Source organism: Drosophila eugracilis, unplaced genomic scaffold (assembly GCF_018153835.1).
Source record: "Drosophila eugracilis isolate 14026-0451.02 unplaced genomic scaffold, ASM1815383v1 contig_1809, whole genome shotgun sequence".
Classification (NCBI taxonomy): domain Eukaryota; kingdom Metazoa; phylum Arthropoda; class Insecta; order Diptera; family Drosophilidae; genus Drosophila; species Drosophila eugracilis.
In genome coordinates this window covers 97,506-111,768 of record NW_024572654.1, presented here as the reverse complement: position 1 = coordinate 111,768, position 14,263 = coordinate 97,506, and the positions used below count along the sequence as shown (strand labels likewise).

The 14,263-nt window shown below is 46.4% G+C and overlaps 1 protein-coding gene across 1 annotated transcript; it reads right to left on the bottom strand.

Annotated features, from left to right (window-relative positions):
• Positions 1 to 9,050: 9,050 nt before the first annotated feature.
• LOC121529731 (testis-specific gene A8 protein-like) lies at positions 9,051 to 10,719 on the bottom strand. Its single transcript, XM_041817659.1, has 3 exons — positions 10,603 to 10,719; positions 9,266 to 9,901; positions 9,051 to 9,200 (listed from the first exon to the last, which is right to left on the bottom strand). Exons 1-3 carry the CDS (start codon positions 10,717 to 10,719, stop codon positions 9,051 to 9,053), a joined length of 903 nt encoding a protein of 300 aa, XP_041673593.1.
• Positions 10,720 to 14,263: the final 3,544 nt, after the last annotated feature.

Genomic DNA, 14,263 nt, shown 5'->3' with positions numbered 1-14,263 from the left:
TAGTATACCCTTTTACTCTACGAGTAACGGGTATACAGTATGTTTGCATTTAAAACCCCATACATCGCAATCAACAGTCATCGAAATGAATTCTTTGAAATGTCAAAGATTGATTTGAAAACTTGTCAAGAGAGAGCAAAAGCTGATTTTATATGCTACAACAAACAAGAAATGTTCTCTTCAGAAACTAGCTGTGAAATGCAGATGTTTCATAATAAAACTGATTCTTCTTGCAGTTTAATAAAGGCGGAAAGACCTTTAGTCTGACTAAGGACACATGTCAAAAATCACTGGATTTTTACAACAAGATCTACGCTAACATTATCTTATTAAGAGGTTCAGGATTAATGGTTGCAAAACCTGGATGCACCATTCGAAATTCCCTAATGACAATTACAAGTCAAGACATATGGGAAACCACATTACGTACTTCGTATACTCGCTTTGGAGAAGGAGAACTCACGGAGAATTTAATACAAAATTCAACAAAATCTACCTCTTCAAGTGTAATGGAAGATCCGAACCTTAAATACAAGGAGTTGTATCAACGAAAAGCTCAACTCTTTCCTCCCAATAATTTTAAGTTACCACATAATCTTAAAAATTTTGAACATCATCATATTGATATTTATATTGCATTAATTTTATTGTTGTAATTCATTTTATGAGGAAATGGCGAAAACCTAGAAATACTCTTCAGCTGAATCAAATGCCGACCACACCTGTAAGTAGAGACGGGTCTTCGGTCCAGCCCTTCACGATCAACATTAACGATTGTTGAACATTAGTTCAACGGGAGTATGTACGATTTCGACTTACCAGAAATTCATTCGCTTCTGATAGCTACTTTGACCTACCTAAATAGGTAGCTGATATCTTGGTCTGCGCACATCTGCACGTGATAAACGGGTCATAAACCATATGCATCCAGCCGACGGACGTGTCTTCACACCTTTTCCTGTAATCTGATAAAAACCATGTTGTCCATTTGTATCTAGACTAGACCTAAGTAAATATCCTTGTAACCCCAAATCATGTATATAAACCCGGATCCATGCTCAATAAAAACAGTACGAAAAAAAATTCTTGGCGTATTAACTTCTCCGCAGCCCAATTGGTTCTGTATTTATTGCGGCGACTATTGCCACCGATTCTGTAAAAACATTCATTGTTTCTAGGATAAACAGTATACATGCGACATAGTGCATCAGTGGAAAACACCTGTGGCCAATCTGGAACTGGAACTGGTGACCTTGTTTACGACGTGGAAATTTCTTTGTTGATTCATTCGAAGTGTAATACTTGGGCATTTCAACGTACATCAGCGTCGCTGCCTTACACATTGCAAAGAAGCTAGTCAATGATGTCGTTGGTGGTCTCTGAGCTCGTTTTGCCGCATTAGCCTCAGTGAAGTAAACTCTTTGGCCATTTTCCAAATGCACTGTTAAATGTACAACTGTGGGATATCTTTCATGAATTTGAAATGACAATAATCACCACAGTGCTAATGAAGATTAGTACTGACGTATCTGCCCATTTGAAAATGGCTGATTTCGTCATTCGCATTTTCCGATACAATACCAAACACAGCCATGTCGCTGCCTTTTGTTACGCACTTGCACAAATATTTGATTGACTTGGACGAATGACTACTCTCAAGGTTTGCATATACTTTGAAAATTTGGTATAGCAGCGGGCAATGTGGTACAATGAATTCATTTCTGATCTCAACCTTCTGATTTTGAACTTTAACTTTGATAGTTCGACCATTTTCTTCTTTTAAACGCCGGAGATAAACTGGATATCCATGGTTCCGTGTGACTGTTTCAGCAACTAACGGTCGCGGATATCGTTTTGTGTATTTTCCATCATCCATGCAAGGCGATAATGGATTTAATGCACCATGCACCATCTGTGTCGTCACAATGTCGTGTAGATGGGGATCAGTGACTGGATCAGGAATTTCAGCTGATATGATATCATCCACTTCATTTGAATGTAATTTGTTCAGCAACCAAATTAGGATATGAGCATGAGGTAGTCCACGCTTCTGCCAATCCACCAACTCGATAATTAGTTTCGCACGTACGTCATAGCGTCTTGAGCGTATTCGTGCATGTTGCGTGGGCTTCCGATATAAGATGATGGAAGAATATTCAGACGTCGTATATCTGAATGAATAGCATCACGCAAGTGTATATAGTCGACACTTTATGGGGTCGGAAACGCTTCCTTTTACATGTTTCATACTTTTCAACGAATCTAGTATACCCTTTTACTCTACGAGTAACGGGTATAATGATTTTACCGCTTTACTTTTTATTTGTATCTATTCTTTGTTTGCTTGATTGAGGCATGTCCGTCTGCCCGTCCGTCCGTCTGTCTGTATGAAAACTGACTCCGGAACTATAAGAGATACAGCGTTTCTTCTTGTTATACCCGTTACTAGTAGAGTAAAAGGGTATACTAGATTCGTTAAAAATTATGTAACAGGTAGAAGGAAGCGTTTCTGACCCCATAAATTGTATATATTCTTGATCAGGATCAATGGCGGAGTCGATTGAGCAATGCCCGTCTGTCCGACTGTCCGTCTGTCCGTATGAACGCTGAGATCTCAGGAACTATAAGAGATACAAAGTTGAGATTAGGCATGAAGATTCTTGAGGTCCACTTAGTATGTATAATCTTTATATGCTAGCGCATTTTAATGTGTTACTATTATCCCCACACCTAACAGTAGGTACGCCCACCGAGCCCAAAAACGGGTTTCTTATTTTCTAGAATAGCTGATATCTCGGTAACTATAAGTGATAAAAAGTTTGGACTAGGCATGTAGGTTTTTATGATGCCCCAAATGCGAATTATTTTTTTTCAATCAATCCAAGCCCACTCTAATGCCCACAAAACCCGAAAAACCAAAAATTCGAAAATCTCGAGAACTAAAAGAGCTAAAAAGTTGTGCTTAAGAATACGTATTAAAGAGTAGCCACTGCAGTTCGGATCAAGTAATTTTGTCAATATCTGTCGATAAGCCAAAGATTTTTCAAATCGGAACATTATTTCGCTATTTATGAAGAAATGTATGTTATAAGGCCTCTCATCTCAAAGCTTTTTCAAATCGGAACATTATTTCGCTATTAATGAAAAAATGTAGGTTATAAGGCCTCTCATCGGTGGTGACGTCACTATCAGTTACTCAACATGCTTTCTCCGGCAATAGGTGGCGCTTAGGGAATTTCTAATAGAAATATGAATATTTTAAAATTGTGTAAAACAGTAACGGGTATCTTATTGTCGCGGCACTCGACTACATCGTTTCCTCTTGTGATTTATTAGTATCTGGGATTTAGTTGTAGTTTTATGTACTCTCACAGGCGCACCCAGCAGCCGCCTCACCGGCGCACACACCACCCGCCTCACAGGCGCATACACCAGCCGCCTCACGGGCGCACACTTCAGCCGCCTCACAGTCGCTTCCAGGACCCGCCACACAGGCGCACGAGCACGCCGCCTCATAGGCGTACCCAGAGCTACGCCCCGACTTACAACGAGAAGTCGCCACACGGAGACATCGCAGGGCTGCACATGTGAGTCCTCGTCCCGTGAGCGCCACATGCAATATCACCTGCACAAGTACAAGCACGGCCCCAAGCTGGGCTGGAACACTGTCTGCTCCCGACACATCAGCGATCCAACAGAACCCATTTCGCCTACAGGCAAGGAGAGTCCCTTTCAGAGGTGTGGAACCATCGGCACCATCTTGCGGGATCGCTAACGCCGGCAAAGTAACCACGAGGAAGACCTGGATATGGAAGATTCTTGAGAGAGAGCTGTCCCGCTTCACTTCCACCGCCGCCGACATGGCGGCGAAGGCCACCGGCGCCGCTGCCTCGGAGCAACTCGCCCCCGGCGTAGTGACCGGCACCAACCTCGACCCTACCACCACAACCAGCACGGGCACACCGGCAGACGAGCAGACTGCCCTTTCGGAAGCGCGCACGCCCGGCAACGGGGCTCTGCTGCAGCTCCTGCAGCATTTGGTGTCGTACCCAGACGACCACTTTGGCCCAGCAGCGTGCAGCCATGCGAGCCGCCGCCCAGAGAATCCTCGCGATGTTCCCAGCCACGGGAGCCGACAACACTGCAGTCGTTGCGGGGGTGGCCGCCGCGTCGCCGCCCAAACCCGTGCGGCGGGTAAGGCCTCTGCCCGCTACGCTTGCGTTTCCGCCACCCAGCGACGGAGGACGACCCCGCCGGGCCAGCCGAGGGTCCACCGGGAATCTTACGGAACGCGCCACGACGTCGCCCAGCCCCATGGCCCGAGGAGGAGGTCACTACGGAGGAGGAGTCCCTCCCGGATGACGTACCGGACCCTGAGGCCCAGATGCGTGCCCCAGTGGGGTGAAGCACCGGCGACGGATGGATCCCAGTGGAGATATATGACCGGATCCAGGGGCGTCTCAGCCAGCCGTGTCCGGCCCCATCAGCCGGGTGCCGGTGCTCCGAATTATGTGGGAGGATATGAGCGGCCGATCCCGTCACCCGGGAATCGGATGTCCGGCCCCGTCAGCCGGGTGACGGTGCTCCCAACTATGAGGGAGGATATGAGCGGATGATCCCGTCATCCGGGAATCGGTTCTCCGGCCCCGTCAGCCGGGTGCCGGGGCTCCGAACTACGCGGGAAGGGGGAAAGGATGAGAGAAAGAGGAGAATGCGGTTCCGTCATCCAGAGACCGCTAGCCGACCGGGATTGGTAAGAATAATTCCATAGTTGAGCATTTGTGTATTAATACAGTGGTTTTATTTACATGCCTTGTTTATATTCTAAGCCTATCCCTACGCTGTTCCCTACACCATCGCACCGCTGGCCTACCACGTTTTGGAGTTGGCCATTGTCCGGCTTACCCGTACTACTCCATGTCCGCCGGCCACGTGGTTTACCGGGGGTCGTTTTGTTGCTCCTTGTTTCTTCCGTGATTACGACTGTTCTTGCTAAGTTCTCTTCGTCCTTAAGGAGTAAAGCTTCCACAAGTAAAAGCTCCTGCCAACCTTAAAAACTAACATCATCCATTATTCTTTCGTACCAGAACACAAGAGGCTTACGCTCTAAGCTTTCTAATTTGTTCTCGGTAAGCTTCTCGTTTGCATACCAGGTCATTGTGTTTACCGAAATCTGGCTAGCTCTAGAAATTCTTAATTCTGAAGTTTTCCCCAGTAGGTAGACAATATATAGGCTTGACCGATCCCTCGGAAATGGTGGTGGAGTCCTAATTTCAGTGAACTTTAATCTCGTTTCCGAGGTGATTAATCTTCAAACTGGAGACTTAGAATTTATCACAGTTAAAATTTCATTCTCTAGGTTAAATTTATATATCACTTGCTATTATATTCCGCCTAAGTCCGATTCCTTGACATATGAGCGGCACCTAGCAGCCATTCAGTCTGTCTTCTCAATGTTATCGGACATGGATCAGCTGGTTGTGTTAGGTGTTTTCAACCTACCCCAGGTGGCTTGGTCCATGAACGATATTACCTTAGCTTTAACACCTACGTCGCATCACGACTTTACTGCTGGCATGTTAGACATGTCACTGGCTCACATTAATCATATAGGGAATTCTTTAGGACGTTTGCTCGATCTGTGCTTTCTCTCTGATACGGACGCCGTATCCTCTCACACACCCTGAAGATCCTTATCATCCAACATTAGATCTTACGATCGATATGGGGATATGTACTAAGCCTAGAAACAATTACGCTAATGAGAAAATTCGATGTTTTCGTAAAGCCGACTTTAAAAAAAATAATAACTTTATTTCAGAATTTGACTGGTCCGATTTGTACGCATGCACCGATATGTCGACTGCTCTAGATATATTTTATAGTACATTAAACCTAATTTTTGATCGCTTTGTTCCGTTGCGGTATCCGGCTATGGCGGATAAACCACTTTGGTATACAAGGCACCTTTCTAATCAAAAAAATATCAAGTTAAGATTCTTTAAAAAATACTTAAGAACTAATAGAAATGACTGTTATGTGCATTATATGGTGGCTCGGTCTAACTTTACCGTGCATAACACTCAGTGTTATAAGAACTCTTTCTTTAGCTCGATGTAAGAACCAGTTTGCTCTGGATCCGAAACAGTTCTATAGTTTTGTTAACACTAAGCGTAAATCTAAAACCTTTCTGTCCTTGCTATCGTTTGGAAAATGTACTGCAAGCTCGGATCAGGAAATTGCCGATATTTTTGCACAGTTCTTTCAAACCACCTATTCACTTTTGTTAATAAACGCGCAGACTTACGCTTATGATATCCCCCAGTCTAGTTTTATTTCCCGACCCACCTTGTCGGAATGTGAGGTTATAAAGGATCTCAGAATGTGAAGCCAGTCTTTTCACCAGGTCCAGACGGGGTACCGGGCTGTGTGCTTAGGTACTGCTCTGCTACCCTGGCCAAAACCCTTTTAAAATTATTTTACCTCTAACCTTTACAGAGGTATATCTAAACTAGCAGCAATTCCGAAACTTTTCGAAAAAATTCTTGTGCCCCACTTGCAGCACCAGTGTAGATCTGTCATATCTCCATGCCAGCATGGCTTTATGAAACAACGGTCTACCACTACCAATCTTCTGGAACTAACATCCTTCGTGATCACTGGTTTCCAACATAAATTTCAGACGGATGTCATTTACACTGACTTCAGTAAAGCATTTGACTCCGTGAATCACGGCCTTCTTTTAGAAAAACTTGATCTTATCGGTTTTCCTACTGATCTCCTGGTATGGATTAGTAGTTACCACACAGGTAGAACGCAACGAGTTCTTTTTAAAAATTCAGTGTCTGCTTTAGTCTATGCTTCCTCCGAGGTCCCTCAGGGGCCACCTTGGTCCGTTACTTTTTACCTTATTCATTAACGACCTTCCCTTGGTTATTAATGACTCCCTAGTACTTATGTATGCAGATGATGTCAAACTCTGTCTGCAATATACTGATGCCTCCTACCAGGCAAACTGCAATCTGACCTTAATAATAATAATAATTTTCAAAACTGGTGCTCTGCAAACTTATTAAATCTTAATGGCTCCAAGTGCAAAACAATGACCTTCTGTCGCCTAAGACCTAAAGCTGCCACTTATACTTTGCATGGTGTAGCTCTGGAAAGAGTTAATGCAGTTGAAGATCTTAGCATCCTACTCGATGCAAAACTTAAGTTTTCCGACCATATTTCCTCTATGGTTAATAAAGCTAGACGAGTTTTTGGTTTCATTAAAAGGTGGTCAAAGGAATTTAACGACCCCTATGTTACCAAAACACTTTTTCTTTCTTTGGTTCGTCCGATTCTGGAATATGGATCATGTATCTGGGACCCCCACTATGGGGTTCACCAGTGCTTTATTGAATCCATCCAAAAGAATTTTTTAATATTTGCTCTCCGTGGTCTCAACTGGGATGCAAATTCCTCTATCCTTAGAGCATTGTAGTTCGAACCTTGCCCAACATGAACCATTTCGGGTTCTATGTTCAAACTACAATGATCTTTATAACATTACTTCTAACTCTTCTCCTAACACTTTGAAAGTTTCGAGCACAGTATAGCACAAAACTAACTTTCCTCGTATCCTTACTAATCCTCTCGGATCTATCCCCGTGTTCCGAGCCGTACGTTAGACGGCAGCGCCCCTCGGTCGGTTGGGCGGGAGGTGGGTGGCACGTCAAGCAACGGGAGTCGAGAAAAAAAAACCCGACTCCCCGGTCGGCGAGCAGTCGGAGATCCCCGAAGCCCTTCTCTGCTGCCGATCGCGGCAGCGGCCTTTCCGCTGCTCTCGTGTGAGCCGTCGTCGTGTAGAGAGAAGCTACAGCTTTATGTTTTGCGGTTGCGTTCTGAGATGTGTTCGAGGCGGTATTGGCTCTGCCGGTATGATGGCTCAGCCGATAATAGTTTGGCGCTGTGTGACGTTGATGTGTTCGAGGCGGTGTTTGCTCTGCCGGTATGATGGCTCTGCGGATGATAGTTTGGCTCGGTTGATGTGTTCTAGGCTGTGTTTGCGATGAAATCTATGCTTTAGCTAAGTATGTAGCTTATGTCCTAACTAACGTGAACCAAAAGACCTTCGTGGGTCTTAACTGATGTACCTAAATTTAAGAAGCCCTCCGTGGGTCTTTAATTAATCCTTAATCTAACCTAAATCCTAGCTTACTGACTACTCTTAACTAAACATATATGTACCTGAGACGGGGCCGCGTGAGGGCTAACTCACACCCCATCCCTTCGTCGGGGGTGTGGTAAGATCTTGATCCGGTGGCCGCCTCGCGGCACCTGGATCCGGTACCTCGTTCCTCCGACTTCGACCAAGAAGCGGAGTTCCCGGTTTCCCTGCTGATGGAGGCGCTCCTGGATCTGGTCGTGAAGCTCTACCGGGATCCATCCACCGGTGGTGGTCCATCCCTCGGGGGCGCGCATCTGGGAAGGGACTCCTCCTCCGTAGTGGCCTCGTCCTCGGGATATGGGGATGGGCGGCGTCGAGGAGCGTTCCGCAGGATTCCCGGTGGGCCCTCCGCTGGTCCTGTGGGTTCGTCTTCTGTCGACGGGTGGTGGAACCGCCAGCGCCACGTTTCGGTGGCGGGCAGAGGCCTTACTCGCCGCATGGGTCTGGGCGTCGACGCTGCGGCCACTCCCGCCACGACAGCCGTGTTGTCGGTCGGGGTGGGTGCTCGTACTGCCGGGGTGATGGCCGGCTGCGCGGCTGTTCCCGTGGCTGAGAATGTCTCGAGTATGGTCCGGGCGGCGGCTCGCATGGCGGCACGCTGCTGGGAGGTGGCTGAGGTAGTGGTCAAGCGCCCCATTGCCTGTGGGCGTGCGCGCTCCCAAATGGGCAGCCTGCTCGTCTGCTGGTGTGTCGGTCGCGGTTATGGTAGCAGGGTCGAGGTTGGTGTCTCCGGCGCAGGGCAGTTGCCCGAGCCAGCGACGCCGGTGGCCTGCGGCTCTCGTTCGAGGAACTTTCCTATCCAGGGCTCTGGGTAGTTTTCCTAATGGTTGTCGGATCTTTATTCCTCCTCGTCGTCGTGTTCGGCGTTGGCGACCTCGCAGGATGGTGCCGATGGCTCCTGATCTCTGAAACGGATTCTCCTTGTCGGTTGGCGAAATGGATTCCGTTGGATCGCTGACGCGTCGGGAGGGGCAGTGTTCCAGCCCAGCTTGGGGCCGTGCGTGTACTTGTGCGGGTGATATTGCATGTGGCGCTCTCGGGACGAGGACTCACATGTGCAGCCGTGCGATGTCTCCGTGTGGCGACTACTCGTTGTAAGTCGGGGCGTAGCTCTGGGTGCGCCTGTGAGGCGGCTGATGTGTGCGCCCGTGGGGCGGCTGGTGGATGCGTCTGTGTGGCGGCTGGTGTGTGCGTCTGTGAGGCTGCTACCGGGTGCGCCTGTGTGACGGCTTTTGTGTATGCCATTGTGGCGGCTTCTGGGTATGCCTGTGAGGCGGCTGCTGGGTGCGCCTGTGTGGCGGCTTCTGGGTGCGCCTGTGAGGCGGCTTCTGGGTATGCCTGTGTGGCGGCTTTTGGGTATGCCTGTGAGGCGGCTGGTGGTTGCGCCTGTGTTGCGGCTGGTGTGTGCGCCTGTGAGGCGGCTACTGGGTGCGTCTGTGTGGCGGCTTCTGGGTTCACCTGTGAGGTGGCTTTTGGGTATGCCTGTGTGTCGGCTTCTGGGTATGCCTGTGTGGAGGCTGGTTTATGCGCCTGTGAGGCGGCTGGTGTATGCGCCTGTGAGGCGGCGTGTTTGTCTCGGGTCGGTGTCGGCGAGCTGGTTCTTGCGAGTCGAGCCGAAGTAGGGGGTTGGAGCTTGAGGGTCAGGCCCCGCACGACGGTGTGGCTCGCCGTAGCACAGGAAGTCCATGCCTAGCAGAAGGTGCTTCGCATGGCCTGTGTAAGCTCCCTATTGGATCCGTCGGCTAACTTCACTTTTGTCCGCACGGCGCGGCGGTTCCTTCCCCTGTCGAGTTGTTTTGCCAGGCGTTCGCTTAAAAAGCTGTGCTAGGGCCCCGTATCCAAGGTAGAGGTTAGAGAGCGCCCCTCAACCGTGACCTGTGCGCGGATACGGTTTCGGTATTTTAAAATTGTGTAAAACAGTAACGGGTATCTTATAGTCGCGGCACTCGACTATAGCGGTTCCTCTTGTTATATATAAACCCACACTTAATGTCGTTAGCTCGCAAACTCTTGTTAAAATAAACAGTTACAACAAGTATATTGGACTGGAGAATGTTTGGATCGAGGAGCTCACCGATACCCCCATTAGAGATATTTTCCGTTGAAGTTGTACGTTTTATATTTCATTAACAAATTTCGTTTACTTACAATTTTTCGCGCGACTTACGTTGCTTGACATGCAACTGACCACCACCGAGTAAGAGGCGCAGCGCTCGGAACACGATTTATTATTATGCTGAGATAGGATGATTAGGATGAAAGGGGAACTACCGGCCGTTTACCGGAGTTTTATTCAAAGTGCTTGTGCCCTTTATTATTTGAACATCACAAACAAACTGAACTTAAGGGCTAACATATGTTATATGAGCTTCTAGTGACCTAACCTATACGTAGAGCTTGCCGGTTATTCCAGAGCTGATAGTATTTTGGCTGGCGCTGGTCATCGGACGATCGGTCATTGCCGTCGCCCTGTTAACGTAGTTAACTTGTATGGGCTTGATCGCCATTGTAAGTTTCCCAGAAAGAAAGCTGGAGGACATAAAACCGTTATTATCGCAGTCCTAGGTAATCGACGGCAAGGAAGCGCCAGGTATCCAAGGTGCAGACAAAATGCTTGCTTGTTCCGCTTGCATTGACCAGAATGTTCAAGTGATGTCATATTATCACCTAACGGTTTAGGAATTAAGCAAAATGCCCGGCTAAACGAAGAGAGAAAAGGAGTGAAACACGAAGTCGACTGCAGATGTTCGCTGCGACATCGGTGAAACGCGATGTAAATATGTCACTAAATGTCACTTATGTCACAAGGTGGCGCTTGGGGAATTCCTAACAAAATGAATATTTTAAAATTGTGTAAAACAGTAACGAGTATCTTATAGTCGCGGCACCCGACTATAGCGTTTTCTCTTGTTTTTTTATGCCTTGTTTTTTTCAAAAATTTTTTTTTCGTTTCGATTTTAATCTATTTAATCTATATTTTCAGAAATTGAATAGAAGAGAATCGATTCTCAAAAAGAAGAATTGCTTTCAAATTGTCAGGAGCAGACATCTAGCTAATACTAAAATCTTACAATAAGAATTTGTTCAGCATCACTGTATGCTGAATTATCTTTGTTATGTATAAGACAAGCCGAGATAAGCGCTTGCGAGTCGCCGATCGCACGGCTCGCCCCATAACATTCGTTATTAATCGCTGTAGAAACGCAGTCGCAGCGTCGCTAAAACATAGAAAACAACTCTTTCGGCCTTTGCTTTTTCACCGTTCACGGCATTGTAAAATATCTAGAAACAGGTGGAATAAATTAATGCCCTCCTCAAAACAGTGGTTATTATGGGTTTACAGCGACTGAAGGTGATTTTTTGAACTGAGACCCGTAGGATTTAATAAATTTGCAAAGCAGTAAAATTTAAAGGTGCTTAGGTTTAAATTGAATACAAAGTTTACAACAACTGCGTCCATTCCAATAAAAGATTTTTTTAAAGCAAGTGGAAGGTCATTTATGAATAATGTAAAAATCATTGGGCCTAAATGGCTTTGCAACTCGTTGCATTCTACCAGTCTGATAACAATTAACCCACCTAAGAAGATCAAATAGGAATCGAAATAAATCGAAGTTTTTCCTTTCTTACGTAATGTAATAATGCAAATTTCCCTCTAAACAGGGGAAATCGTTTCCGTTTCAAAAGATACTTTAAACAGTTTGAGAAGAGAACTGCACAGGGAAGACGCGCAGCGCCTGAGCACACAATATGCAAGTTAATTTAGTGTAACCTTTATTGTATTATTTCTTACTTGCACTCAAGCCCATCCATTTATAAGAGATTGGTTTTATTTAGTTTCTTTCATTTATTTCACCTAAACCTGTTAAGGTAAAGGATAATATAAACAGTGTGTTACAATTATTTATTACACAGCTATGTCTTCGTCTAGAAGTCTTCGTCCGGTCGCAGCGCTGTCGCCAAAGTGCCGGATCAGCAATTTTGTCCAGGTGCTTACGATCCCTCGCTGCGCAAGTGTTCTGGCCAGGATTGACTCCAGAGTGCGGAGTCGACGATTTCTTTAATGCGCGTGTTGGCCACTTCTGATCGGGCTCTGGGTGATTGCCCCCAGAGTGCAGAGTCGGCGGTTTCTTCGTTGCGCATGTTGACCACTTCTGGCCGGGCTCCGGGTGATTGTCCCCGGAGTTCAGAGTCGGCAGTTTCCCTATTCCGTGTGTTGCCCACCGGATGTGGCCCGCAGCTCGGCAGTTTCCCAATTTGGGAACTGGGTGTGTTAACTTCTCCTCCTTTTAAGTGGTCGCCTGATGATTCCAGGTCATCGTTAATTCTTGAGTTGGCGAGGACTTTGCTCTTCAGGTGGTGGTAGCTGAGCCTAAGGGTTGAGCACAGCAGGAGGAAGCCGAGGAGGGCGAGGGAGTAGCTGACGAAGGAACCCAAGGAAAGTTCTTATCTAAGGGTCCCAATGTGGTGGAGGTTCCTCAGACTCAACTCGTGCAGAAAGGGAAGGCTCAGCCGAGCTTGGTGGGTCGTGATGTTGACCATGGTCATGGCTGACACAGCGGGTTTTTTCATTGAGTCTCCCAGCTGATTTATGAACCAAGTTCCGTTTACGCTTATTCTGTCTGAATAAGTAACGAGGTACGTTCCAGATATCTTTTGGTCTCGTCCTTGGTTATCGGTTATGGTCATGTTGGCCTCGTTTACTATGAGGGTACCATGATCTACCACAGTTATTGCATCCAGGTGACCCGGGAGCATGGAACAGTGCGCAATAACTCCAGAAACCAATTGCTGACCACAGGTGTTATTTTGGAGCTCCCTGCAGAGGGTGGCGCCAACTGTCGTCTTGCAGTACCCGATGTTGAGATTTCGTCGCGGGCACTCAGCGACTAGGTTTCCGTTTTCGAAGTCTAGGATCTTGTTGTGGTGCTGGACCGGATAGACTGTTATCTTCTTACAAACAAGCTTATTGTTAGGAAATTTAATGAGAAAATGAATGATATCGGAATTTTGAAAAACACTTATAATAGATACTTCTAAAATTTCTATTAAGCTAATGTCGATTAAATAGTGCTTAAAAATAATAATTATAAATCATAATGTCTGAAATTGTCTGCTACTTAAAATCTTGTAACAAAATAATTACAACTAACCAGCCAAGCGTTTTGTGTTGGCTTTGTGATAATATGGTTCATGCCAAATGTGCCAATTTCCGTGCCACCGTATCGGATGTTTTGGCCCGAGGCGATTCCGGCTTACATTATTGCTGTGAATGTAATCGAGGGACTCAAAGGAAAATGAGATCTTTTATGCGGCAGACAAAAAATGGTTTTCGTGAGGTGCTCGGCGCTTTTCGTAAAGCCAGCGATTTGCTCACGGCGCTGGACACCCAATTTAATAATGTCCAATTGTTAAATGAGTCTCCAAAGCGTAAAAAATCAAACTCTTGTGTGCCGCAGATCACTAGTTCCCTTCTCGCTCCCACTTCTTACCTTCAGAACACTAAAGTGTCGCCTCAGCTGTTTGGAACGCCTTTGGCCAACACTCCGGTGAGTACATAAAATTCGGAATCCGAATTTTCTGGACATGATGGTAGGAAATCGTTAGATAGTTTGTCTGCTTCAAGGCTCCTGGCTCCTACAGAGCCAATCTCCATTAACATCAACCCACTCGATACACTGCAGGGGAATTTCGTGCCCGGACTACCGGACTGTACTGGCGGTGCAGGATCAGAACCTGCTACACCAAAGCCCCTAAAGGTAATCCCACCTGAGAAACATATATTTGTTTCCCGGCTTTCCGAGGATACGTCTGAGTCAGACGTATTGCCAGAACGAAAGCCGACATTAAGGTGGATAACATAACTAAATTTAAATATCCTTATAACAGAATAGTATCATCATTTAAGATTCGCGTCCCCTCGGTGGAATTTGACAAAATGTGCTAAACCAAGTTCTGGCCGGAACACATTTTCGTCCAAGAACATCGACCGGGACATAAAAAAAAGAAAATTAATCGACCTGCGGCGGTAAAGCTCCCTCAAACAAAAGC

Coding starts and splice junctions, on each gene's coding strand:
- LOC121529731 (XM_041817659.1), bottom strand. CDS start 10,719: ATGGCGATCAAGCCCATACAAGTTAACTACGTTAACAGGGCGACGGCA. Junction 9,902..10,602: donor GAATAACCGGCAAGCTCTAC/GTATAGGTTAGG, acceptor ACCTTCTGCTAG/GCATGGACTTCCTGTGCTAC. Junction 9,201..9,265: donor GACATCGCACGGCTGCACAT/GTGAGTCCTCGT, acceptor CACGGCCCCAAG/CTGGGCTGGAACACTGCCCC.